Source organism: Drosophila pseudoobscura, chromosome 3 (assembly GCF_009870125.1).
Source record: "Drosophila pseudoobscura strain MV-25-SWS-2005 chromosome 3, UCI_Dpse_MV25, whole genome shotgun sequence".
NCBI lineage: Eukaryota > Metazoa > Arthropoda > Insecta > Diptera > Drosophilidae > Drosophila > Drosophila pseudoobscura.
The window spans coordinates 20,558,690-20,584,339 of NC_046680.1; the positions used below are offsets into that span (position 1 = coordinate 20,558,690).

Here is a 25,650-nt window from a genome sequence, read left to right on the forward strand (position 1 = left end):
CCCTGAAATAGTGAACGCCAGAGACATGAACCTGCCATGTGGCAGTGAAAAATGTGCAAAAAACGAGTCGAAACGAAACTCTTTCGTTCTATCCCCACTCCACTCCACCCCACCCACACACACACACACATACATATACATAGAGTGGCACGTAAGTTGTCTATTTCACACACCAACGCGTGCTGTCTCCGTTTCGGTCTCCATCTTCGGACTCCGGGCGCCATATTGCAGCACGCAGTCCATCGTAACTGTTGCAATTAGTTGCCACAGCAGTCCCAGTGGTCGCAAAAAATAGATCTATTGAGTAATGGGACGGGAACAATGCACCAACCATGGATAATCTTTATGTGGCATATGGGAGGGACAGTTTTACTTAATCCTTAACCCTTCAGCGGTTATCCCTCATATCCCTGACATTAATTGGCCGCACTATAAAGCGTAGTGAGAGCAGCCACTGGGGGGTTGCACGGTCAGGGCATTAAAAATTAACACTGAAATTGCTTTATTACATATCCCCTTCATACCCCCCCCCCCACGGATGTCAGACAGAAATTGACAAAGTATACGGATACTCGTAGCACGATATGTAGGGACAGTCACTTTCCCCATGATGCTGTTAATGATACCTCCACCCTTCTCTTTCTGCAGTCACTCTGTCTCTTTCGCTGGCGAGTGTCGTGCGGAGAGAGAGAGCGAGAGAGAGGGACATTGACGTTGATGAGACATGTGGTACGGCTGTTGCTGTGGCATCGTAAGAATCATTTCCCGTTGTACATAACACGTAACGTGGCGTTTATGTTTACGTCTCGTTGTCGCTGCCGTTGTCCCTTTTGGCGCACGGAAAAATTAAAATTTAATTGTCACTTAAAGGTAATTTTAAAAAAAACCCCTCGAAGCAAAGTGCGGCAGAGAACGGTGTGAGAGGGTGAATGGTAATTAAATTATTTTAATCACATTAATTAAAAATACACCCACACCCACTCACTGGGGGGTAGCGAGGTCAAAGGAGAATTGTTTTGGTTAACTTAAATAGTGTAAAGCCAAATATTTACACAGCACGCCGACATGCCACACCTGGGGGCATGGGCGGCCATCCCTTTACCATTCCCGACCTGGCCAAGAAGAAGGGATACAACGCCTGGAATTGGGGTTGTTGTTGCTCAATTTGCGTGTCAATAAATGTCCTAAGGATGTTTGTAATCCCACAAAAAGGTTGAGAAGTGGGACATTAGGGTTCAGCAGTGGGTCCGGCCTGACCCTGACCATAAATCTAGTAAGAAACGCAGCTACGGCGGCGACTCTTCATTTATACCCGACATTCGATAATTTGTCAAAACAAGAAATTGTTGTTGCATTCAAAAAATATATGTATTCTCTTTTCCCACTTACCCAAATTCCTTCTCCGATTCGTACGATTCTGATGGAGATGTTCACGTTACGAAGTTACGACAAAATCGCACCGAAACCGCCAGAGAAACGCACAAAATGATTTCCAATAATAGCACAAATTGTAGCCATTAATTTATTCAAATGAGGTGAGGCACAAGAGGGCGGAAGTTCGTGGGGACACACGCACCAAGAGAGAGTCAGATCAGCTACTGCGAATGCCTCACCCGATTATGAACTTCACTTGGAGCGAGAGCACTCATTCCTTTTCGATTCTCTCCTTCACTGCTTTATCCCATCGTGGAGTGGGAAAGGGACAAAACTTGACGAATTTTCAAGCAAGCACCAACACACACACAAACGAAAAAAAACGGGGGAACGAAAAAATTACACATTTTAGATTTTGCCACATAAAAAAAAGAAATGATGCAAAAATAATATGCTTTTCTACACATATGTATGTATATAAAATATATGAAACACATATACATACATATGTACATTTATTACAAATTGCCGCACTTTTCCTTCGTCGAGCTGCATGCCGCCATTTTTCCGCTTTTGCGCTCCCGCCTTTACACTTTATTGCACTAAAACACAATTTTTTGTACATATTCACTAGATCACTACACTAAACTTCACTTCACAGACCTGTGCGACAATTTTCCCGATGGATTTTCCGCCATTTTCCGAATTTTCACCGATTGAAACGCGGAGCCGACTTGCGAACGCCTGCTTCGACCGGGTGAAAAAATTTGAGTGAGAGTGGCTCAAGTGCGTTCTTTGATCGCCTGCTCCTCTTTCTATTTTCTCTCTCTCCCACGCTCGCTTCGGAACTTCATCGTGCTTCTTGTCTACTTCCTCGGCTACTGAAAAGAGAGACCAAAACCGTGTGGTTGTGGGAGTGAGATGGAGATCGAGAGACTGGTAGGTGAATTGCAGTGCGCGGTGTAGGTGCAGGGCTTGGCGAAATTACTCAATTTATTTTAAGTAATTGATCTCTCTGTAAAATTACTTAAATAATATTATTTAATTAATTGATCTCGCTTTGCATTAGCAGAGAATGAAGACAAGGAGTAGAGATGAGCATAAACAAAAGAACTCCAGAGAGCGTGGGAGGGAGAGCAAATAGAAAGAGGAGTAGGAGATCAAAAAATGTACTCATTTGCATCGCTCTCACTCAAATTTTTTCACCCGCGCCAAGCGTGCGTTTGCAAGTTAGCTCCGCGTTTGAATCTGTGAAAATGCGGAAAATGGTGGAAAATCCAACAGGGAAAATGTCCCGCATGTGTATAGTGAACTTTTGTGTACAAAAACAGTGTTTTAGTGGAAGAAAATGTGCGTTTAAGGCAAAATAATGCGCTTAATAAAGGGAGGGGGCGCAGAAAAGGCAGAAAAGCAGCTCGTCGAAGGAAAACTGCATCAATGTGTGATAGATTTATATTTGTTTTATATATTTGATACAAATATGTGTAGAAGAACATATTATTTGGCATAATTTCTTTTTTTCATGTGTTGATATTTAAAATAGGTAATTTTTTCGTTGGCTCGCTTTTTTTTCGTTTGTGTGTGTGTTGGTGCTTGCTTGAAAATTCGTCAAGTTTTGTCCCTTTCCCACTCCAGGATGGAATAGTGCAGTGAAGAAGAGAATCGAAAAGGAATGCGTGCTCTCGCTCCAAGTGAAGTTCATAATAGGGTGAGGAATTCGCGATAGTGCTGATCTGACTCTCTCTTGGTACGTGTGTCCCCACGAACTTCCGCCCTCTTGTGCCTCACCTTATATTAATAAAGTAATGGCTCTAATTTGTGCTATTATTGGAAATCATTTTGTGCGTTTCGCTGGCGGTTTCGGTGCGGTTTTGTCGTAGCACGGCGACTCTCTTCATCAGACGGAAGATATTATGTTGTTCATTACCATGGATACTTTTATTTTCTTTGATGCTGATCAAATATGTATATGTATAGGTACAGATTAGATTCTTTTCCTGCTGTTTTTGTAACTTTTACGTTGTCATTGTTCTGTGGCTGAAACTTTTTCCCAATTGATCAGCACAAAAATGTGCGCTTAATTGAAATGTTGCCCAGCCTCCCCCTGCTGCAGGCCCACAGTTTTCCTTCACCTATTAAGTTTTCCCAAGTGGAATAAGTACATAAATGGCCTAGCGATGAGCCTCTTGAAGGCTTTTACGAAGCGAAATCCTCAATCAATTTCCTTGAATACTCGTCCTGTTAGGCGCCCCGCAAAAACTCTGATAAAGAAGAACCGACGTCTGCATTACCATTCCGCCTTGCAGATTCTTGCAGCAAATAAATTTAATCATTTTCATGCTACACCTTGGGGCACTTTTACTTTTGCCATGATGCCAGGATGCCACCTAGCCCCTCGGGTCACCTCGCCCTATCCCTGGTGGCACGCTCTGCAATATATAATTGCTGCCACCTTTTGCGACGTCTACACAACTTTGTCTGACCATAAATTTGCATTCTTCTTCCCTTTTGGATCGTTTTTCCCGCCCCCCTCCCCGTCTTTTTGTCGAGGAAAAGTAGAAATATGGCCACTTCGAGCACGAGGCGGTGGGGTGGGAGGGGTCTGGAAAATGCGGAAAATGTACAAGTGGACATAAAGTTAGCTTAGCAAAATTGCACAGCCCTGAACGTGGCCGGAGTACATAGTCGTATTGTATATTTTGCATATAGCTGGAGATATATGTATGTGTGTGTGTGTGTGTGTGTGCAACAAAATTGCATTGAAAATAAACAAACGAAGGGCCAGAGAGGGGCCCCCACCCCGTAAACCTGTGAATAATGTTGTGCGATATGAAAATTGCACTGATTTAGTGCCCGAAATTTGCCAGCCCATTTATTTCCGGCAACCACCGAGCGCCCCCCAAAAAAAAACCAACCAACCCACCCAACCAGCGGTACCCAGCCGATGATACCGTTGCTTGGGCCACCGGATATCCGGCTAATTGCCGAAACTTCAAGCTAAAGGATCTGGCTGGCCACATATCACATATCCCCCCCCACTATCCAAGGACCAAAGCCAAGGACTACGTCCCCCAAAATTGTAACTCCACACCAATTATCTGTGTCTGTGTGTGTGTGTGTGTGTGTGTGTGTGAGACCCAGCCTCCCGCATTAAACTTTAATCAGAGATCCCGAACCCGCCTCCGCCCCCCTCCAAAAAGTTGAGTCAAATTTACTTTTGATTTTGTGAAACTATTCGCACGGCGAATCCGCTAAAATGCAGCTCATACAAATTTCAGCATCTGAATCAAATGAAACGTAATGCTCACGGAATGCACTCCCAGTAGCCCCCCCTTCCCCCTCCACCCCACTGGCGGTGGGGCCAGCGGTGGAGCTGAATTGACTAAATTAACTGGCGCTGGCAAAAAGTTTGTTTGCCCTTCAGACGTTTGCTTGGCTGCTTTTCGCTGGAAGTAAGCGAACAAAAAAAGAAAGGGAAAAAGGAAAACCGTCTGGTAGCTGCACAAAAGATTCGCGTTTAAATATTTGATGCTGGAATTATGCAACGCTGCATTAGGCAGCCGCACAGAAAAAATGGCAGTGGCCTTTCGGCAACACTGAACAATGCTTGGAAAAACCGGAAAATAGCAGCTAATCAAAGCGCGAAAAGCCATCCAACTATTCTTAAAGTTTCGAAATGGAAATCAAAGGACTTTGATTGACGCCACGGCCAAAACAGATGCAATGCCAAAGTCCAAAGATCCATGTTGGGGGGAGACTTAGATACTTAGCATAAAATATGGCGATTCCATGTCAAGTGCCCTTTGATCCAAGTTCGAATTTGTTTAAGACTTAATTAAAGAAATATAAGGAAGGAGGGACCAAATTGAATTCGTATCTTTGCACTGATATTGGATATCCTTGGTCTTGGTTTTCTGCTTTGATTTCTGCTGTGGGTCAACAGTCCAACTGACCTCCGGACAGGACAGGGGAGATGGCAGGGATAGGCAGGTAGCAGGTCAAGAGTCAAGAGTCAAAATGAAAACAAGAACTCTTGCCTTTCGAACGGTTTCATGTGCAACACAGACGATGCATCTGGTGCAACTGCATTCTGCTGCTGGGTTTCAGGTCCTACATCTATTCCTGGTCCTGGTCCTGGTCCCCCCGTCCTCTTCCTGCTGCTGATGCCAAAAGCTGATCCTGTTCAGCGGCTGTGGCAAATGTGTTTGCATTTCAGGTGTCAACTGCAAAAACACATTCAGCTTTGCTGCAATAACAAACAACACAGAAATAACCAATCCTTGGCCCCATTTTCCCTGCCCTGCCCTGCCCCCCAACCCCACCCCCACCCGCTGACGCTTGGCAGCATTTCAGATACAACGAAAACATTTTACTTAACAGCAGAACGGCAGACGTTTTTGGGGAAAACGAGCAACATTTTTTGGACACAAAACAATGGAAATGAAACGAGACGAAGGGGAGGGGAGGGGAAAGGCCGGGCCGGGGCCAGGCCAGGCAAGGAATTTTCCCCGAGTATTTGTGCCATTAGGAAAATCAATGCGGTTTGTTCTCCAAAAATTTCGATGCGAAAAGCTGAAAGGATTGCAGATTGATGAAAGATAACGGATGGGGATATGATAATGGTGTTGTATGGCTATTTTCTGGAAGGCTTCAAGGCGAAGGCAGGACCGGCAGGACGGCGTAACCATCCTTTCACGGGAAGTCAACTCAAGCGGAAAACAAAGTAAAACCCCAACTTCAAAATGGCGACAAAATTGCAATGGCGCCAGCGCCTTGAAGTACGCCATGAATTTTGGCATTAAGCCACCACCCACCACCCACCACCCACGGGGCCCCTCAGACCATTTGAGGCAATCATGCACTCGTTAATCTTGCTCAGGGGCCGAAAATTAATAGTTAACCTGGCCTCAGGCCCCCCCACTGAAGAGAGAAAAATGTGCTGGCGAGCAAATTAAACTCGTTCTAAATACATTACGGATAAGGCAGGGACGAGAGGGCAATCCAAGGAACTGCTGCTGGCCTCCGAAAAGACAAACAAACAGGAGCCCAGACAGAGAGAGAGAGAGAGAGCGAGAGAGAGAGCGAGGCAACAACAAGAGCTAAACAAGATTAATTATACCTGAAAAGCCAAAAACTCAGTTTAGACCAAGTCGACGTCGACGTCCTTATAGCCTTTTGACTTTTGACGCTGCTAGCGTCTACGCCGAGGTCCTTGTCGTTGCCCTCGAGCGTCATTTAGTGGGGAGCTGTCACTGCCACTCCCCCGACTCCGACTCCGACCCCGACTCGGACTCCGACTCGGACTCCGACTTTTGTTTATCCGAGCAGCGTGTCCTTTCGCTTGTTTTTGTTGTTGCTTAAGCGCTTGGAAAATCGAGTCCTAGATAAAACGCAGCTGTGCAGCCGAAGAAGTGTCGTCTGTGTTTGCGCAGGGAAACAAGTAGCAAGCGCCACTTGAGTCAGGTGCTAGAATCACGGACAAACTCGTAGATACTCGTGGGGCAGGGCAGTGGAGTGGAGTGGAGTGGAGTGCAGCGTTGCACTTGATTTGATTGCTGCTGAAGACACAATACTGTTGGATTGATAACATGTTAATTGCATTGATTGTTGATCGATAATTCGATGAAAGTATACCCTGGAGAACCGATGAACGTGGAGGAGGAGAAGTGCAGGCGATTTCTTTCTTTTAAAACGATAGTTTAGCGATTATTGGTACACGTTTAAAAGTAGCCTATCGATATAAGATCGATAACTTATCGATAACTGGCCGTAAGCAAAGGGAAATATTTTTCTTTTCATAGGAAAACTAGTTCAATGGCTATCGAGACCGCTTTGAAACGACTTTCGTGATCGATAGTTGATTTATATTGATGCATTTGAAAGTTTTTGCTTGAAACTGCCCCCCACACACACACACACACACAGTGCACCCCCTGGCGCCCATTTACCGATGTACCACTTAACCCCAGACAATGTGAAACGCAAAGTCAGCCAACGGCAATGAAACATTCCCCAAGAGACAGAGATAGAGAGAGACATAGAGAGAGAGAGAGAGACGTTCACCTGGTGCTGGTGGCTCATACTGACGGGACCAGGCCAAAGTGCGTCCAAACTAATGGCCACCGACAACAAAGTAAATGAAGCATGGCTCCTGGGTCCTGGCTCCCAGCTGCCAGGACATGCCAGGGGCGGCCCATCAAAGCTGACCCAAACGGCAGGACCGGACCGCACCCCTGCCACGTAATAGGCAAAATGAAAAATCTATAGAGTTAAATGAGTGAAAATCAGGAAAATGCATTAATGAATGAATGACAGCAGTGGCTGTCAACGGCAGGACTCTGCAAACGCATACGCACCGGCATCAACCCCCAGGCGTCATCCCCCTGCACGGGAGTTGGGCTCCGGTTTGGATGGGCTTTGAGGGAATGATCGAATGGCGTGCGTGTGTGCGTGGGCCTCCTGTTGGGCAAATGGACAGGATAACCTGTGCGGCTGGTTGGGGCAGGGTCTCCCCCGTTGCATGTCTTATTTATGAATGCAAAAGCAACGCGGAGGGGGGGGGGGGGCTGGGGGGGGTCTGATGGGCTTACTCTGTACTACACCTGGTATGATAACCGACGTTCAACACGTACGCTTTCAGAGTGCACGTCCGCTCATCTCCGTGCCCCCCCGGGGTGTGTGTTGGCATTCTTAATAGCCAAACAGTTGCACTCTAACTTACTCCAGCGGTGGCATGCAGCCCCGTCAGCGTGGTAATGCTCCTGTCCGAGCATCGAAACGAGTTTTTCGGGGAATAACAGACGTAGAACAGAACAGTAACCAATCGAGCATGTCTGAAGTACAGTAGGAGGCAAAGGGTAGGCCTTACATTTTCACTAACTTTAGCAAGTGTCAAGCAAGTGAGATCTGCCATGACCCTACCTCGTTTTGCAGCAATCCAATGACGGTTATCCAATTGCATTTTGCCCCCTCCACCCCTGCTCCCTGCCACAGGGGCATGCAGCATTTTTCGGCTATGAAAACGTTGTCGCATATTAACGTAATTAGTTCATGCGCTCCATAGAACCGGCTGACCTAGGGGGTGGGGGGGCGAGGGACCTGCTATGTGCAACACATACCAGTGCAACCCTCATGCTGGGCGTTTGCGGTGTTTGGGAGTTGTGGCCAGAATTATGATGTCCATGCGGCCATGGACCCCCCCCCACCCCATGGTCCAGGGGACAACGGCATGTGTGTCTGTGCCGGGCCTCCTTAGCCCATTAAACCCAGCCCAATGAGCAGCCGTTGCGTGCGTGTTTTACATATGAATATGGCCAGGATACAGGGACCCAGTAGCCAGTGGCCAGTAGCCAGGACTCAGAGCAGGACCAGGCCTGGTGTGTGTGTTAATTGAAACGTGATTGTGTTGACGGTGGTCCGGGTTTAGGGGGGGGACTATTTCGAGGCTTAGGCATCTGCGCTTCCTTTTTTGACACTTGCAATTGTCATTCCTACCGGCCTTCTCCCTGCACCGATCCGTAAATAGTTTCGCATTTAAATTTTGCAGCAATATAATTTACTTTGATGCTGTTGGGGGGCTTTGGGGAATTGAATTTGCACGCACAAGCACAATTGAATTTGAATGCAAAGTGGCTACGATATCGAATGCATTATTAATTTCCCACACAGGGGCTGCCCCCCATTTTTCACTTTCGCCCCCAAACCACTCGCACAGACACGAGTATCCATGATGATGATGATGATGACGATGTTGATAGCAGAAAGAGAATTTTGAATGTCCATTTAATGTCATTAATATCTGGGTCTTAAGGCGCCCAAATGTGTGTGCGTCTAAGCCCCTCAATGTCCTTTTCTTATCTTAACTTCCATTTGTGGTTGGGTAATTAGAGCGGGGTCGGCGATTCAGGCGATTACGATAAGCCACAGTGAGAGAGAGCATCGGTTAAGCTATGATATGATTGAGCGCATTACCGTATTATCATGGGGCATGCCCCAATGCCAGGGATACCTGTGGGGTGGCACTGTTTTGCAATCATTCCTCAAATTGTTCTAGCTGGAATTTCCATTGATTGCATTGTAAAGTGAGCTGCAACTGAATGAAATCAATAACTTGGCCACCAGACCGTGCCATAACTGCTGACCGGCCCCCCCGAGCGGCGCCCCCGAGCGGCGCCCCCGGCTTCTTGACACGCCCCGTCACAGAATTGAGGCCATGTCATTTGTTTAGTTTGTTGCCTCAATTATTTAGCAGGGCCCAGGCCCCAGACCGAAACGAGGCCTGTCCAGACAGGACAATCTCTCTCTGCCTCGCTTTGGTACTGCGTCCTGGAGTCCTTGCGGTGTTTATCCAATTACATAAATTCTGTGTGACAATTTCGATTTCGATTTTATTTTATTCAAAAGCTAGCTTGAAGCCTTTCAAGTCCATCAGGGTCTCTCCGTGCCATAAAATATTTATTGCAAGCAAATAAATACCACACACTGACACGAACAGACGTCGTTATGGTAATTAATTTCAATGCAATGCAACATGAGACATGGCAAATCTTATTTATGCGAGAGCCTGTCTCCCAGTCTGTCTGGGCATTGGGATTTCGCATTTCTGATTTAAGATTTTGGATTTTGGACTTCTTGCTAATTGATAATGGAGGGAGCCCCAAGAAAAAGGGTCACCACCAGAACACCAATAAGGAAATCAAAGACATGTGTAGCACAGCCAGGCAACCGCAACAAAATCAATTGCCTGTCGAGGAGCCCGGCTCTGTGGCACACACACAATTTTTGGCCATATCCATTTCAGGCATGGCTGTATGGCCCAGCAGGCGGCCTACGATATACATACTCGTACACAGGAAGGACAGCTCAAGTCAACTTGCGGCTCATGCAAAATTTAATTTTAATTTCCACTGAGCAAATGTTGCAAAAGTGAGAACAAGGCAATTTCCTTTGCAGCCTCAACCAGCACCACCAGCGCAGCGCCTAGACATGCCCCAACGCCCATGGCAGCCTGGCTGGATGCGGGGGTACGAGTTACGTTACGGTATACACATTTTAACCACTTGACTGCATTGTGGCTTTGGCTTAAATGCCGGCCAGAAGTCAAACACAGGCCAAGGGAATCGTACAAGTTTTGGATATGCCCTTCCCCTCTCCCTCTCTCTCTCTCTCTCCCTGTCCGCCTTCCTGGTCTGGCAGCCGTAGTGTGTTTTTGCCAATTGACATGCAGACCTGCCTGGCAGCCGTAAATCGGTATAAATAATTCATTATTGCCGCCTCGATGCGCATAAATCAAGTCGTTTTGGCCCTGGCCCGACTCTTCCAGAGCAGCCACACAGCCACACACAAAGGCCTCACAACTCCCTCTTTGATGCGCGTTCCGGCTCTAAACATATTTAAAGTTCCTAAAAAGAGAAGAAAACTCAAAAAAATGTACTTGGAGATGCCGGGGATTGAACCCGGGGCCTCTCACATGCAAAGCGAGCGCTCTACCACTGAGCTACATCCCCGTTGAGCGTTTCGCGGTCCAAAGTCTACAAGGTGTTGTGAATGGCAGTGCTAAAGGTGGGAGGGGTGCACAAGAATTTTGTATATCTAATAATTATATACTGGAAACAACTGAAATAAACGAAATAAGGTGATTTTGTTTATGTTTTATTCCCCACCTGAGAGACAATCTGTCTGCGCCTCGCCACTTGTCGGCCGCGTGTCTTGTGTTTGCATTTAGCCCGTCGATGTCCATCGGGGGATGTAGCTCAGTGGTAGAGCGCTCGCTTTGCATGTGAGAGGCCCCGGGTTCAATCCCCGGCATCTCCAAGTACATTTTTTGTCTCTTTATTCTCTATTTTAATGTATTTTCTTGATGCTCGTTGGACGACGTTTTCGCCACGAAAAATATTCCGATTTTGAGATCACAATCGATCGCATATTTTCGCTTCTTCGTAAAATCGATAAAGTGATCCATGTGTACACCAGGGGCGCAGGAGAGAGAAACAGAGCTCTCTCCCACTCTCCCGGACCCGCATGATCGTTTCAAAGTACAAACGAAACGTAAAATTTCAAATGCCACGCGCGAGAAAGGGATGGCCAGCGCTGCTGGGCGAGAGCACGACAAAGAACAGAGCGAGACAGAGATAGACAGCTATGCGATTGGCCAGCGGATTCGAATAGGTTCCGCTCGACGGCTGCTCGACGCTGTGCGCCTGGTACTTTACTTAAAAAGATTGAACGATTTTTGCACGGTTTGAGCACAAAAAGTTCATTTGAGTTTGCCCGTTCAAGTTTTCGTTCCACTTAAGATCTGAAAAGAGCCGAAAGGGCGTTGCCGCTTGTAAATGTAAATTCAAGGGATTCCCCATATGTTTTCCACATCACTTCTCTTCGATATCTGGGATGTTCGGGGTGTTCGTTCTCTTTCATTGGGTGCGAATGGAATGCAATTTAAATCATTTATTACGAAATCCCCGGGAGGATTAAAAGAAACTTTTTTATTGCAGGTGCACGAAACTTTTGCCAAATCTCTCGACAGCCTCGCCCCAGCCGCCATTGCATTTTCGCTTCTTACTTATTTTTGTTCTGCATTTTGTTTTTATTGTTTTGCATATAAATTTGTTGGCTGCCAGAGGTATTCTGCCTAATCCGGCGACGTTTCTTGGGGAGTTGCATTTAATTCCGCGCCATTTCCTATAAATATTCATGCAAATTGGAAAAGGGCTAAGCGCACACCACACCACACCACCCCCCGCACAGAAGGCCCCACGAAAGATAAACAGGAAAACAGAGCAGGTGGCGCCCTTCACTGGCCTTAATTAAATGTAAAAGGAGTCGCTCCTTAAATGCAATCGGACTCCTAAGTGGCAACTTATTAGCAATCTCATAATTGCCTGTGCTCTCTCCATCCCTGTCTGCCACATGTGCCCGGGGCAGGGGCAGGGGCTGGGGCAGCGGCAGAGCTTGAATGGTGTGCTCCTCCATCGGTCGCAACTTTTTCAAAAACTAATTAAAACGATAAGAGCAACGAAGCAGAGCGTCGAAATGTCGCCAAAGAGCCCCCGAAAAAAGCACCAACAGAACGGAACTTTGACTATTTCGCTTCGATGTTTATCTGGAAGATATGGTTAAATTTGCATTGGCATTGCCACTGTGCACAGTGCATACTACCATTCGCCTTTGTTTGCCGCCCCATCCCATCCCATCCCATCCCGTTCCACTGCCACATGTGCAAGGATGCGATGCGGGGGCTGGAAGTCAATTTACTTCAATGGTCATGCGGAAATTAAATAAATTCCATGTGCAGGTGGAAACCAACACCCACCCGAAAATGACAGTTGTCAGCTGTCGAACCTATGACACAAGTACAGTTGACCGCCGCACACCCACACATTTCCAGCATTGCCATCTATCAGATGGATTTCATTATTTCGGCATGTTTTGATTACTTTTTCAAGGCAACTCTGTGCCACTGTATCACTTTCTGCAGGCTCAGTAACGTAAGAAGAGGCTTCGCTTATTGTTCTACGAAATCCGATTTCGTATGTTTTGGGGGAAAAAAGGATTTTCCGCATATGGCTGGTGAGAGAGAGGCTGTGCCTACCAGCCATTGCCCAAATTGATTTCCATACAGGTAACGCGTTCAGTTGGAAACCACATTGGCTACCGCTGATAAGGTGCCTCCTGCCTCGCCCCCAGCTACGGGGGGACAGACAATGGGAGTTAATACGGTTGGGGGAATGGAGTGAAGGGCCCCAAAGCATTGAACCAAGGGAATCGAAGGTAAAACATGGGTAGAAAAAACAAAGGTAAAATCTGAAAGCCAGCTAAAAGTATGCTACACAAATGTTGAAACGATCTACAGCTCAGCGCCAGCGCTCACCTGGGTTTCCGAAGAGGGTCGGGTCTCACCTGCGGAGGTCTCTGAGGCCGAAATCAGTTACGAATCGCCCGCGAAAGCGTTAACAAGTTCCCAACGGATCGAGCGCGCAACAACCACAACCAACCACTCCACTCCACTCCACTCACTCTCCCTCTCTCTGTCTCTCGCGTGCGGAGCTCTCTCGGGTCGTGGAACATCAACAGTTATTTTTACTACACCGCCGAGAGTGTGTGTTTCGTGTGCTTCGCTTCTCTCGGTCGCGTCGCTGCCAGCAGCTCCTTCATTAAAAGATAAGCAAGGCTTAAAAAGCAACAACAACGCGTGTGTGTCGTGGCTGTGTGACAGCGTTTGCATACGAAAAGCAACAGCAACAGCAGCTTCAAGCAGAGCAGCCAGCAGCCAGCAGCAGCAGCAGAAGAAGAGGAGGCGAAAGAAGAGCAGCAAAAACAAGCGTACACTGAAAGGGAATCTATTTGCCTGAACAAACGGTAAGTTGTGATGAAATTTGCACTCTTGTGTGGTCGTGGTCAGCCTTGATACAGTTGTAGAAGCATTGGCCAGCAGGCACGATCTTGAGACAGTTGGAGGGACATTGAGTTTCAATGAGTTTCAATGAAACATTTTCTACCGATGGTTTTTAAGCCTAGAATGCGCCAGAATACATATAAAATTACGTCATTAGGCTTATTTATGATGTCGTATAACCGTATATCCCATCCACAAAATACTTGTTAACGACTTAATGCTGTTAATAAAAACCCATTTAGCTTGAACACTGGCCAAATTGAAAGCAAACCAAATTGCATTTTCAATAACTAAAATTAAATAAACAATTCGCACACGCAAGCCAAAGAGGAAGCGCAGGCAGAAAGAGAGAAGAGGCCAGGGAGAAAGGGAGGCGGGAATCTCTGGACTGCCTTTTAAACGCCATAAATAAATAAACGAAATTCAAATTAAAATTCATTTCTATTTGTGGCACAGCTCGAAAAAGTGTGGCCCTGCGTTAACTGTTTTCGCACTGCACTCGCCGCCGCCGCCACTGCCACAAGCCTTACATAATAATTGTTTTGATTTATTGCCCTCTCTGTCTCTCCCGCTCTGGCAAATTGCATAAGGCCGTTTTCAAATGCGACATGCATGCCATTTTTTTTCTTTTTTGTTGTTGTCTCTTTCTCTGTGCTTTGGCTTTGGCTTTGCTTTTGCTTTTGCTTTGCTATTCATAATTCGCTTTCAACTTTGCGGGTTTTTTCTTCTACTCGTCCACCTCCTCCTCCACCACCACCTCCTCCTTCTTCTTCATCTTCCCCTTTCGGCGGCTGCGTCAACTCTGGTATTCCAGCAATGTCCCCCCGTCACAGAGCAGGTTTCTTTGATGGTTTTTTTTTTATGTTTTTGGTTGGCTTTGGTTTTAGATTTTGTCTTTATTTTAGTTTGAGTCGTTGGGTGGGGGGTGGGGGGGGATTGGGGCTATCAATTCACCGGTTTACTTCACCTGATCGCTGGTTGTGCATTTTTGTCGCGTGTTTTTCTGGTTTTCCCCCAGGCCTTCGCTCTTTTTCCACGGTTTTCCTAGTGGAGCTGGGGGTTTTTTTTCCTCTGACGATCTTCTCGGCTTCTTCTGACCACCAATGCTATGCTAATTCGATTAATGACTCCTGCTTTGATCAAGTTTTGCATTTAACACAGTTACAGATCGACTCTTTTTGGCACGTTCCCCCAGACGTTGTGCAGGCGAAAAATCAACCTGTTCTTGAGGAGAGCATAGAATATCTTTGGTCGAGACCACACCTAAATGTTAAGTCTTTTCCTAGAAGAAATACCATCTACGAATTCCGCTTAAACAGCCCAAAGAGTGATCATCGAACCCCAGCTTTCGTAGCCTTGAAAATCCATGCCAAAAACATCTCAAACGATCTTTTGATAGATCTTTTCCCAGGAATTTGCACACCCCTGTGTCTATTTATCATATTTAGGCAGACAGGTGTACAGTCGTTCCCACATCCATTCAGTGGCATGCGAAAATCCCCACAATTGCAGCAGAGATCTCCATGCACCATGTTTCCACATACATATATAAAGATTGTATTATATATGTACTTTTCAAAGTTTGTTTTTGTGTTTGGCTAACAATTTGCACACTTGGTCGGGGCATTGTTTTGTTTGTGTACTATTATTTCTATTTAAGCTGGCAATCATCATAATTTTTTCCCAATTGTTAATTTATAATATTCTCAAGGTCTGAGAAAACCATTGACGGACGACGCAGTAGATGCAACGAAACGACTCTACCAAAAATCCAATGCGATAATTTATACGAAATCGTACCTTTTCGATTCGCCTTTTTTTTGTGTGATAAACTTTCGAAAAATAGAAGACCAAAATGGTATAAATTATATAAAAATATGTACGTTATTAAATGGCTATCCCAGACAAACGAAAACGAAAGCCCCCAAATAGTCCGCTCCAGAGATCGCCCGCTTAAGTATTTCTCTTCCGTCATTTTTTGTTTTTTTCTCTGTTGATTGGACGCAGACCAGACCCCGAACCAAACGCAAAACCCAAACCCAAACCCAAACAAGATCCCAACAACAAACTCAAGAAACGCCTAAAAACAGCGGCTGCTGCCACAAAAACAAGTACAAAGCCCAAAGATATTTCAAAAGGCCAGCACAAAGAGCCACAACCAGAAGAGACGAACATACGCCGCGGCAGAGCCAAAAAAACAGGTTCTAGAATCAATTTTTATTTTCTCAAGCTCTCGGCCAAAAAAAAAAGAATGAAACGAAATCCCAGACGAAACAAGAAAGGAAGCTGAATTTTGTTCTTCTACAAAACCGACTTGTAAATGCCCTAGAAAAATGTTCCAAAAAGATGAAAGATCAAATTTAAAAATCTGTTTTTTTTCTATTCAAGGAATCCTTCCTTGGGTATTCCCATATTTCGGGAGTTACAGAAGAGATATCTACCATGTGAGAGACCCCCTGCGAAAGGGTGTCCTCTTAACTGAAATATTCGCCGGCTGGAACGCACGAAGAATATTTGAGGCAGCTCAAAATGATTTTGGTTAGGACCGGGCCCAGAGAGACGACAGCATCCAAGTGGCTCTCTCTCTCTCTCTCTGTCTCTCTCTCAAGCCATCTCTCGGCTTCTCTCTGTCTTGGACGATCTTTATACGTCTTTTATTATTATTATTATTTTTCCTTTTTGCTGGTGGGCTCTCAAAAGTATCTGTATCTGTCGTTAGTGCCTGTATCGGTGTGTATCGTTGAGGGCTTTTCTGTGTGTGTACGCGTACTGTCAGATACATTTTGCCTAGCATTCAACGAAAGAACATCAAGAAATATGTCTTACCAAATTGCAGTGGTTTCATTTCTTGCAGTTTTTCATTGAATTTTACAAGAACTCGTAATTCTCTCCGTTGTTTATTTGCTTATTAATGTTTTGATTGATTGTCGCGGACACCGCCCAGAAGTACAGCCGTATACCTATACGTACTCGTGTATCCGTTATCCGAGAAGACCTGTGAAACCCGGGAACAATGATATAAGATTGCCTCTGGGCGTTCCAGGTACGGGTTTTCTCTTTTTTCTCATTAATGAAATGAAACGGGAAGGGTAATGGCCAGATTCACTTTTTCACTTTGTTCGGCGAAAGAGTATCATTTCTTTCCTTGAAGGAATCTCATATGTAGCCAGCTCTTTGCCATCTATCGGCTGGAGTACAGCATTTCCTTGAGAGAATGTCATAAACTTGTGCAAACTATCCGCCATGTAATGTGATATTTTATGCATTTTATACACGAGAAACTAACACAAATATTTACTTGGCCCGTTTGACATTGGCGGGGCCTGATGAATGCTTATGACCAAGCATTCAAGTGTCTTCTCCATGCAGGTGTTTCTCTCCGAGACTGGGGGCCACGGAGGGGTCACAGTCAGAGTCAGAGTCAGAGTCGGCGTCATTCACATTTACAGCGTTTTGCCATTGTCATTGGATAATAGAAAAATTGTGAGCCAGCGAATGGCTGATCGACTTCCAAAGTACCCTGGGAAAAAGGCAAACAGAGGGAGACTTTTGACCAAAGAAAAAAGGTTAGCACTCGATGGCTTTCGCTTCTACAGGAGATCTTTTTGTAGTTTCCTCAGCAGCCTTCTGCCTAATATACCCCCACCTGCCCGTGTGCACTGTGGGGCACTCTCGCTATGCAAAGAATAAATAATAAATCCATAACCAGTTTCGCAAAGAGTTTTCCCAGCTGTACAAAAAGGCATTTGCTAACAATTCCCAAGCGCCCGAGCAGGGGGGGGGCGACAACAACCGGCAGTCACTCATGAGGCGCGCACGCATCGTCTCTGCCCCGAGATCTGGGGAGGAGGAGGCTGCTGCTGCTGCCGCCGCTGCTAATGAGTTTTCTCTCAGTGCCCAAGTGATTCATGAACAGAAACAGGGCTCTAAACTGTCACCACATCCGTTTCTGCGTCCCATCTCTGGAGGTGCTAAATGAACCCCAAAAAAACCTTCTTTTTGACGTCATCTAACCCAGAAAAAAACCAAAATACTGAAAAAATACCAGTTACGAGCATTACGCGCATAATTACTCATGAATATGGCGGAGACAAGGTAACAGAAATTCTTAATTAAAATCAAGAAAAGATAAGATAAGCCCCTGAGAATGGGAATGTATTTGGCAGGCAACAAAAATATTTGATAAAGTCAAACACAGAAATTAAAATGTGTATTATGTTCTTAAGATAATGTCAGTTCCCATATATACAACGAGTAGGAGTATCTCGCGGCTTCCTGATCTTCGATCGGCCCCAGATAGTGAAAGCTATTCGCCTTTTCTTCGACTTTGACTTTGCCTTCTCGATTGTATAAGAAATCTCAGCACACACAGGAATGTCGTCAGCTTTTGTTTAAATTATTACGTAGACTTCTTCTTCCAAATTCCGTTAATTTTATAACAAACAGTGGCAATTATCTTTGAAATTCTTTAGCTGTTTTGGGACTGAGTTATTATTGCCATAAGTTGATATTTTTCATTACTTTTGGACTGCCTTTAAGTGTGGCTCGTGATGCATCATTTCGTGAAATGTGAAGGGCTTACATAATACTCCAAAACGAATCGAGCTCGGCATTGTCTCTCTCGCTATTTATGACAGCTAATTGCATAGTTAGACAACAGGGTGGGGAATCAACTCTCTCTCGCTGGGATCGACGATAGGTTATTCCCTGTGGATCAAGGGGGTTCCGATTTTGAAGAGAGGCAACCAAAGGTGAGAGCTTTCCCCTGTTCCACGAATGTACGATCTTTTTTCAGTGCAAATTTCCCATAAGCGAACGGACACCACTAGGCGGGTGCCTCTCTTCAGATGGGCTTTCTAATCACAGCACTTCTTGGGGCCTTTTTGAGAGGTAATCGCTAACAGATGACTCGTCCGACTCGAGAATATCTTATTACAAATCAGTTCCCATGAAGCGCTATCTTTTATGGCCATATTAATTCACCCACAACTGACTCATTCTTAATTCATTGCGAACCTTATAGCCTGTAGCTAAACCCCATCGGAACCTGCTAGAAAAAGTATCTTTATCTCATTAATTCCGCTGTTTGTTTTGTATCATTTCCTCTGCTTAGATAAGACCTACCATATTTGCCTAGAAACTATAATTAAATTCGGTGCGAAATTTCCAAATAAAACAAAATTTAATTAGAATTTACTTGGAAATATGCCGCACTGGGAAAAGTTACCGCCACGTATTTTTGCCTGTATTTCTGGAGGTGGGGATCATCCCCCAGGGTGGGGGTGGCGGAGGGGGCGACACAATCAACAATCGAAATCATCTACCTGTAAGTGCCTAACGGCTAATTTGCTTTAATGATGAGAAACCGCTTAAGTCAACAAACAAGCTGCTGCTGCCGCTGCTGCTGTCACAATGGAGCCTCCATCGCTGTCTGTCTCGTCTCCCCACCAAAACGTACAAGGGGGGCCTGAAGGAGATGCCTTATTCTCCATTGTATCTATGTACAAATATTTATACCTGTGTGTGCGTGCGTGTGTACTTCATGCTTGATTGCAAATTCAATTAAAGTTTGCCCCATTCTCGGCGAGCTCCCTGCTGCTCGGCCAATGGCCAGAAACGGTAGAGCGACAGATCAGAGTGGAGGGACAACGGGAAATCGCTTGACGGAACGAAGCAGAAAACCGAATTATGAATGTACCAAATATTATCAATTATAGAATCCGACCGAGCAGAAGGGCCAAAACAAACGGAAATATGAACAGTTTCGCAAGAGTAAAACATTTTGAAGAACCTTATAAAGCTTACATAACACAATATTTATAAAAAAAAAATAAAAAAATTACTTCCCTTAGAAAAAAATATTTTTAGATATTAAACAGAATTTATGCCTTGAAAATGATTTAATTTTGAGTAAAATAATTTAATTAAAACTTAAAAGTAATCCTTTGATTTATGATTTTTATTAATGCTCATCTTTTTTTTTTTGGTTTCATTAACAAAACGAGTATATAGTGGATGTTCCATTCAATTTAACGATTAGCTTGTTGATTTTTTTGTGACGTTTTCTGTTGCGCCCGCCCCGCCTCCAAATAGAAATCGAAATCAACAAAAACGTTTTCAGACATGCGACTGTGTCCAGCAATTATTATTATTATTATTATTTCCCTCCGACATTGCCCCATTGAGAGCATCTTCTACCCTTCCCCGCCCTGGGGGACCCCACGTGAACGCTCTCATTGTTGAATATTGTTTTTTTTGCGGCTCATTGTTTACCTTTGTGTTTGAATTAAAAATCGCTTACAATGGAAGTTCGAGTGGCGGGAAAGTCAAGGTCATCCCCCCAAGCCCAGGCCCAAACACGAGCCGCATCCTCTTCTTATGTGCCCCTCCAATAAATTAAGTCGCGCACTCATCAAGGGGCTAATGCCAACACTCGTAAATCTTGCGGGCTCTTTCTCTCTCTCTCCCCAAAGCGATGATTCAACTTTAAACCGACAAAAAATAAAAAATAAATAAATAAAAAGCAAACAAATGTTCAAGCAAAGGCGGAACAAAAATCATTCCTTTGTAATTTGCAATGCCTGAAGTATATATATTTATTTATTTTTTTTTTTCATAAGTTCAGGGTCGCATCGACATCGTATCCGTTGAGTGGCTTTGGATCTTTGAAAATTACGGGTAATTAATAATGGAGCGGAGATTTCAATTATGGGGGGGAAATCCATTTGGGCACATTTATCGATGGGAAGTCATGGGGAATGTCAGCAATGGCTGGCTTTTCCAAGTTTCTGGCGAAAAATCACGTTGCCCTTCGTTAAGCGGGCGTGAAAAATCAATTTTGACCCATGAGCGCATGCAGGTGGAATTTCTAACTGGATCGACACACACTCACACACACACACAAAACCCCAACCTGAGCACGGGCCATAAAGTTATTTGGTAAGCAGCCGTAATTATGGCAGGCACTTGTCCCCCTCCAGATACGAACGGCCCCATGTAGCCATAAACACGTAGCATACGATCAGAGTGGGGAGGGTTTGGCACTGCCATCGAGCAGGGTCGCGGCCCCATGTGGGTCAGCATATTGTCAATGTTACCAAGTCGGTCATAGGGCGGGTGCACGGGCACCCGATAAGGCGATAAGGCCTGCCTGCCCAAAAACCTGAATGAATGAAACAATTCGTTATCAGTCGCCAGTCAGTGCCGCTGATTGCCATAAAGATATGTATCCATGCTTTGTGGCCCCTCTAATGGAAGCCTGACTGTACGACTGAATTCCTAGCCTCTCGACAAAAAGCTCATTACGAAATCTTGCCTTTTATCAGCAAATGTTTTACTTCTCGAGACGAAATTCAAATGAAAGTATTCGGCTGAAGGTTACGTTACCCTGGAAATAGTATTCTTTGTCCATTTACTATGGGCTTCTCCATCTTTCCTTTATAGTATATTTCAAATGAATGGGTCTTTCTGTGAGTGCTTAGGGTATACCCCTAGGTGGCTTGCTTTGCAGGGTATTCCTTGCATTACTTTGAAGAAAACAAAACACAACTCATTTCGCTATCGCCAATACAGTGAGGCGCAAGTAACTAGAGAATCCATAAATACACTATTCCATGCCTGAGAACCAAACTAAGTTTTTCTCCAACTCTCTGTCTCTGTACCACAGCCATAATGTCGACACCAACATCCCCGAAGACACCCACACCACCCACATTGCCGCCGGGTGTGACCAAGACCTGTCACATAGTGAAGCGACCCGATTTCGATGGCTATGGCTTCAACCTGCACTCGGAGAAGGTGAAGCCGGGACAGTTTATCGGAAAGGTGGACGCCAAGTCGCCGGCAGAGTCTGCTGGCCTCAAGGAGGGCGATCGCATACTGGAGGTGAACGGTGTCTCCATTGGCAGCGAGACACACAAGCAGGTGGTGGCCCGGATCAAGGCGATTGCCAACGAGGTGCGCCTCCTGCTGATCGATGTGGATGGCAAGCCCATAGATGTGTCGCCGCCCTCGCCATCGGCCCTTTCCAATTGCAGCGAACCAACGAATGGCAATGGCAATGGCAATGGCAATCCGAATGTGAACGGTAATGGCTATGAGGGAACCAAGCAGGAGATGCCCGGTGCCAGCGCCAACATCAGCAGCATCAGCATGGTGAGCATGAAGCGATCCTCAAATGCCAGCAGCATCCAGAGCGGCAGCACCATGAATGCCAGCGACCTGGATGTGGTGGACAGGGGCATTCCTCCGCCGGTGGCTGCTGTCGTCGCCGCTTCTCCCCAGCAGAATGGTAGCAAACCGTCATCGCCGTCGCCGATCAACAACAACACCCTGATGAGCACGCCGCCGCCACCATCGGCCGCGGTGGCCTCCATGAACAGCAATGGCAATGTGTACAGCAGTTCCAATGGCAACACAAATGGCACGGCCTCGCCCACAGCCTCGCCCACTCCCACAGCCATGACAGCGCCCCAGACAACAGCTCCTATGACGGCGGCTGCGGGAGCGGCAGGAAACCGGGCGGGCAGCCTGAACCTCCCACTGACGGTGGCCGAGATGCGGGCCAAGCTTGCCTCCAAGAAGAAGTACGATCCGAAGAACGAGAGCGTCGACCTCAAGAAGAAGTTCGAGATCATCCAGAAGCTCTGAGCGGAGTCCACGAAAGCCACCCGTACTTGTTATAAATTTACACGAAGCAAACAACCGAAAACGGTTCGTCACGAGGAGCAGCTGCAGGAGGAACATATATAATGTTTAACTATTTAGTACGAGTCACTTATTAACTAAGCAAGTTTTTAATTACTATCCATTAAGCAGGCGCGATAAAGGACAGCGCTAGAGAGAAGGCACTTTTGACGTAGAAAAGCCAAGAGAATATGTACCATATACACATATATCCACGATATACGATATAGACATCTTTTCAAGCTATAATATTTTGCATTGTAGTTCATTGAACAACTTTCCGTTGAATATGTATTTAGTTTTGCGTATTTTTTCCACAGTAAATAAAGCAAAATTAAAAAAAGAATTATGTACAAGCGAGCAACTGTTTTCGTTAATTGAATAAGAATAAGAATTGATTCAGCTGTCTAAACAAATTCCTACTTAGAAACTCGCCGGAATTAGAGGTCAACAAATATTCAATTCAATAACAATTGCAGAGCCTCAAACAGCGTAAGAAAAAATTCGCCATTTATCTACTGGTACGAGTACGAGTACGAGTAGATTTTAATACAAGATACAAGGCCTTAAAACAGGCCTGTCCCATATACAACTAATCCTACAACCTGATAGTCCTAGGAGGAGAGCTCCTTCCGCTTCAGATTGCAGAGAGCGGCTGCCACAATCAGCATCTCGTTGAGGTACCCAAGCATCGACTTCTGATGAATGGAGCTGTGGTGCAGCATTTTGTACTCTCGCAGGGTGTCGATTGTGGCGCGCATCTGGGCACGGCAGGCCGGCTCTTGGAGACGCATCGTCGGCAGCTGGACTGACGGGGCACGCTTCGAGACGAGGGCACCATCCACAACGGACAATGACTCCTGGCTGGCCAACTGTCCCGACAGCCGCTGAGCGTCATATTTGCTGACCGGCTGCCTCTGCTCGTCCAGCGATGCGGAATCATCATCTTCGTCTGCTTCGTAGATGGAATCAGACACTGGCTGGCGGGAGCGTGGCACTGCCTTGCCGGGGTCGGCGCACAGAGTGAGGTAGTCGGGTACGATGTTCTTGAAGTTGCTGGCCTCGAACAGCTGCAGATCGTCGCACTGGCCAGGATAGGCGCTGGAGATGTAGCTGATGATGCCTAAGGGCACAGAAAATCCTCAAATTACATATGGGTATCACATTGGAACGCATTTTATTACCATTCGTGTTGATACAGAGTATAAACTTGTAGCTTGGACAGCTAAAGTCCAATGCCTCACTCACGTCCGTTTCCACGCACTCAATCATGGACCGCAGATGCATGAGATCGGACCGGTAGTCCAGCGGCGTGTGCTTCAGCCTGTTGAGGAAGTGGTTGGCGTCCGGCCAGCAGATTAAGGGTCGCAGGCAGCGAGCCAGCTTGATGATGGTCCGCTTGAACGTTTCCTCCGCATCCGACTCGCTCAGCTCGAAGCATTCGGCCAGCAGGGCAAAAGACTCGTTCTGGCGCAGTTTCCTCAACGCTATGCAGCAGTCCAGGTGGGTCACGGCGGCACTTCGGCATATGTGGCGCTTCAGTATCGAAAGATGCTCGCTGGCCAGACCCAGGTGCAGCATGGTCGCGTTCTCCATCAGGCCCAAGGTGACGGCTCGCATGCTTCGCTGCTGCGGCAATTCGCGCTTGATGAAAACAGCCTGGTGCACGGCAGATGAGACGCGGGTAGCGGGTGCCACCGCAGCCACAGGCGTAGGCTGGCTGCCCAGCAGACTCGACAGTGTGCTCTTGCTGCTTTTCGGAGCAGGTGTGGCTCTCTTGATGATGGTGTTGGGCGGCAGCGAGCTGATGGCTATTCCCAGGGATTCCCTTTTGATGGCCGTCACAGAGTGCCACGGCGAAATGCCAGCCGCCGCCGATCCAGCCTGAATCACATACTTGGGGTTCTTCAGCGGAGCTGTCGATTTGTACGCTAGGATTAATGCTAGTTCTGATACATAGTTTGTCTGAGGCTCACTTACTTGTGCCAAAGGCTGCTGCTGATGTGGTCGATGTCGCTGCTTTCTTCATCGTGGTACGGATCAGCGCTGGTATCTTGTTGAGCACGATTCCATCTGAAGTGGCGCTGACTATCCCATCACCCGCTTCCAGCTTCACAAATTGTTTTTGCATCGAATATTCGTGGTTAAAAATTATATTATTATATTATTGTTGTGATTTGGACCGAGGATGATAAAATACGACCCTCAGAAATATACCAAAATATACCGTGAATATACTGACGAGCTCAAGTTCCATTTTACATATTCCTCGTTTTTGATATTCCGTCGAATATTACTAGCTATATAGAACATTTAGCCATTCAATCATAATTTTATACGATTGCTGAATCAATTTTCTACAAGATTGTATAGTTTTTAATCCTTGCTTTTATTGTATTTATTGTAATCAGGGTTAAACGAAAAAGTCCAACCAAAAAAGAATCGCAATGTTGCTGGTATTTGAAGACGTGATGCGTGTATAGCCCTTTGTACACCCTATTTCGCTAATTTTATATGAAGATCAAACGTAATTTATAAAGACCTTTTCTCAAATTGATATGTTTTTAACTTATTCATGTGGCTTATTAGTATCTTGTATATATTTATCTCGATCCTGAGCCTTGGAAGACAAACGTATTCACAATTCTATAACATCCATTTGCCACAGGGTATGTGTGCATGGAATTAGCAACATTTGTGCATGGAGTTAGCAACATTTGTGTATGGAATGGGACTCATTGTTGCAATGGCGAAACTGCGGCGAATCGGGTATTGCCCATATTTCAAGCTATATAGATTTGCCCACTTGGCTTTATCCCATAGATAAGTGCATTTTCTACAAGATTGCTTCTTTTAATTACCTTTATGTATTTTATTTTGACCAAAAAACGGTTTTCAAGTAAATGTTGCCGCAACTTTTGTGTATGGAATGCGCAACATTTGTGTATGGAATGAGACTCATTGTTGCTAAAGCGAACTGCGGCGAATTGCGGCGAATTCAAATTTTTCTACACAAAGTCCTTGCTTTTATTTTATGATTTTGCTATGATTTTGCTATGATTTTGCTGTGATTTTGCTGTGAATTCGTCTTCTTCTTCTTTTTTCCACGAAATTTTCATGTTTTAAAATACCACCGGAAAATACCGAATATTTCCCATGCTCTCCAAAGCGGCGAATTCAAATTCGATTCAAAAAAC

At 45.6% G+C, this 25,650-nt stretch overlaps 2 protein-coding genes and 2 non-coding genes across 6 annotated transcripts; 2 read left to right on the forward strand and 2 right to left on the reverse strand.

The window, feature by feature from the left end:
- Positions 1–10,808: 10,808 nt before the first annotated feature.
- On the reverse strand, positions 10,809–10,880 carry TRNAA-UGC (transfer RNA alanine (anticodon UGC)). The gene has a single exon. It is a non-coding gene; the product is annotated as a tRNA-Ala (tRNA).
- Positions 10,881–11,115: 235 nt separating this feature from the next.
- On the forward strand, positions 11,116–11,187 carry TRNAA-UGC (transfer RNA alanine (anticodon UGC)). Its single transcript has one exon. It is a non-coding gene; the product is annotated as a tRNA-Ala (tRNA).
- A 2,115-nt stretch (positions 11,188–13,302) lies between these two features.
- Positions 13,303–22,799, forward strand: LOC4805398 (Na(+)/H(+) exchange regulatory cofactor NHE-RF1). The gene is made up of 2 exons (XM_001361766.5): positions 13,303–13,731; positions 21,435–22,799. Exon 2 carries the CDS (start codon positions 21,440–21,442, stop codon positions 22,415–22,417), a length of 978 nt encoding a protein of 325 aa, XP_001361803.2. The 5' UTR covers positions 13,303–13,731; positions 21,435–21,439; the 3' UTR covers positions 22,418–22,799.
- Camp (Cathelicidin-like antimicrobial protein) lies at positions 22,718–24,784 on the reverse strand. 3 transcript variants are annotated; one of them, XM_001361767.4, is made up of 4 exons: positions 24,671–24,784; positions 24,434–24,563; positions 23,638–24,369; positions 22,718–23,576 (listed from the first exon to the last, which is right to left on the reverse strand). In XM_001361767.4, exons 1-4 carry the CDS (start codon positions 24,764–24,766, stop codon positions 23,068–23,070), a joined length of 1,467 nt encoding a protein of 488 aa, XP_001361804.2. In that variant the 5' UTR covers positions 24,767–24,784; the 3' UTR covers positions 22,718–23,067. The 3 variants fall into 3 exon arrangements, with proteins under 3 accessions (XP_001361804.2, XP_033235061.1, XP_033235060.1); XM_033379170.1 differs by having other exon boundaries at positions 24,696–24,725; XM_033379169.1 differs by having other exon boundaries at positions 24,681–24,725.
- Positions 24,785–25,650: the final 866 nt, after the last annotated feature.

What these genes read in the sequence shown, in the direction of transcription:
- LOC4805398 (XM_001361766.5), top strand. Translation starts at nt 21,440, where the DNA reads ATGTCGACACCAACATCCCCGAAGACACCCACACCACCCACATTGCCG.
- Camp (XM_001361767.4), bottom strand. Translation starts at nt 24,766, where the DNA reads ATGTTCTATATAGCTAGTAATATTCGACGGAATATCAAAAACGAGGAA. An exon ending in TATATTCACGGTATATTTTG is followed by an intron (nt 24,564 to 24,670) that starts GTATATTTCTGA and finishes CAATTTGTGAAG; the next exon opens with CTGGAAGCGGGTGATGGGAT. An exon ending in AGCAGCAGCCTTTGGCACAA is followed by an intron (nt 24,370 to 24,433) that starts GTAAGTGAGCCT and finishes ACAAATCGACAG; the next exon opens with CTCCGCTGAAGAACCCCAAG.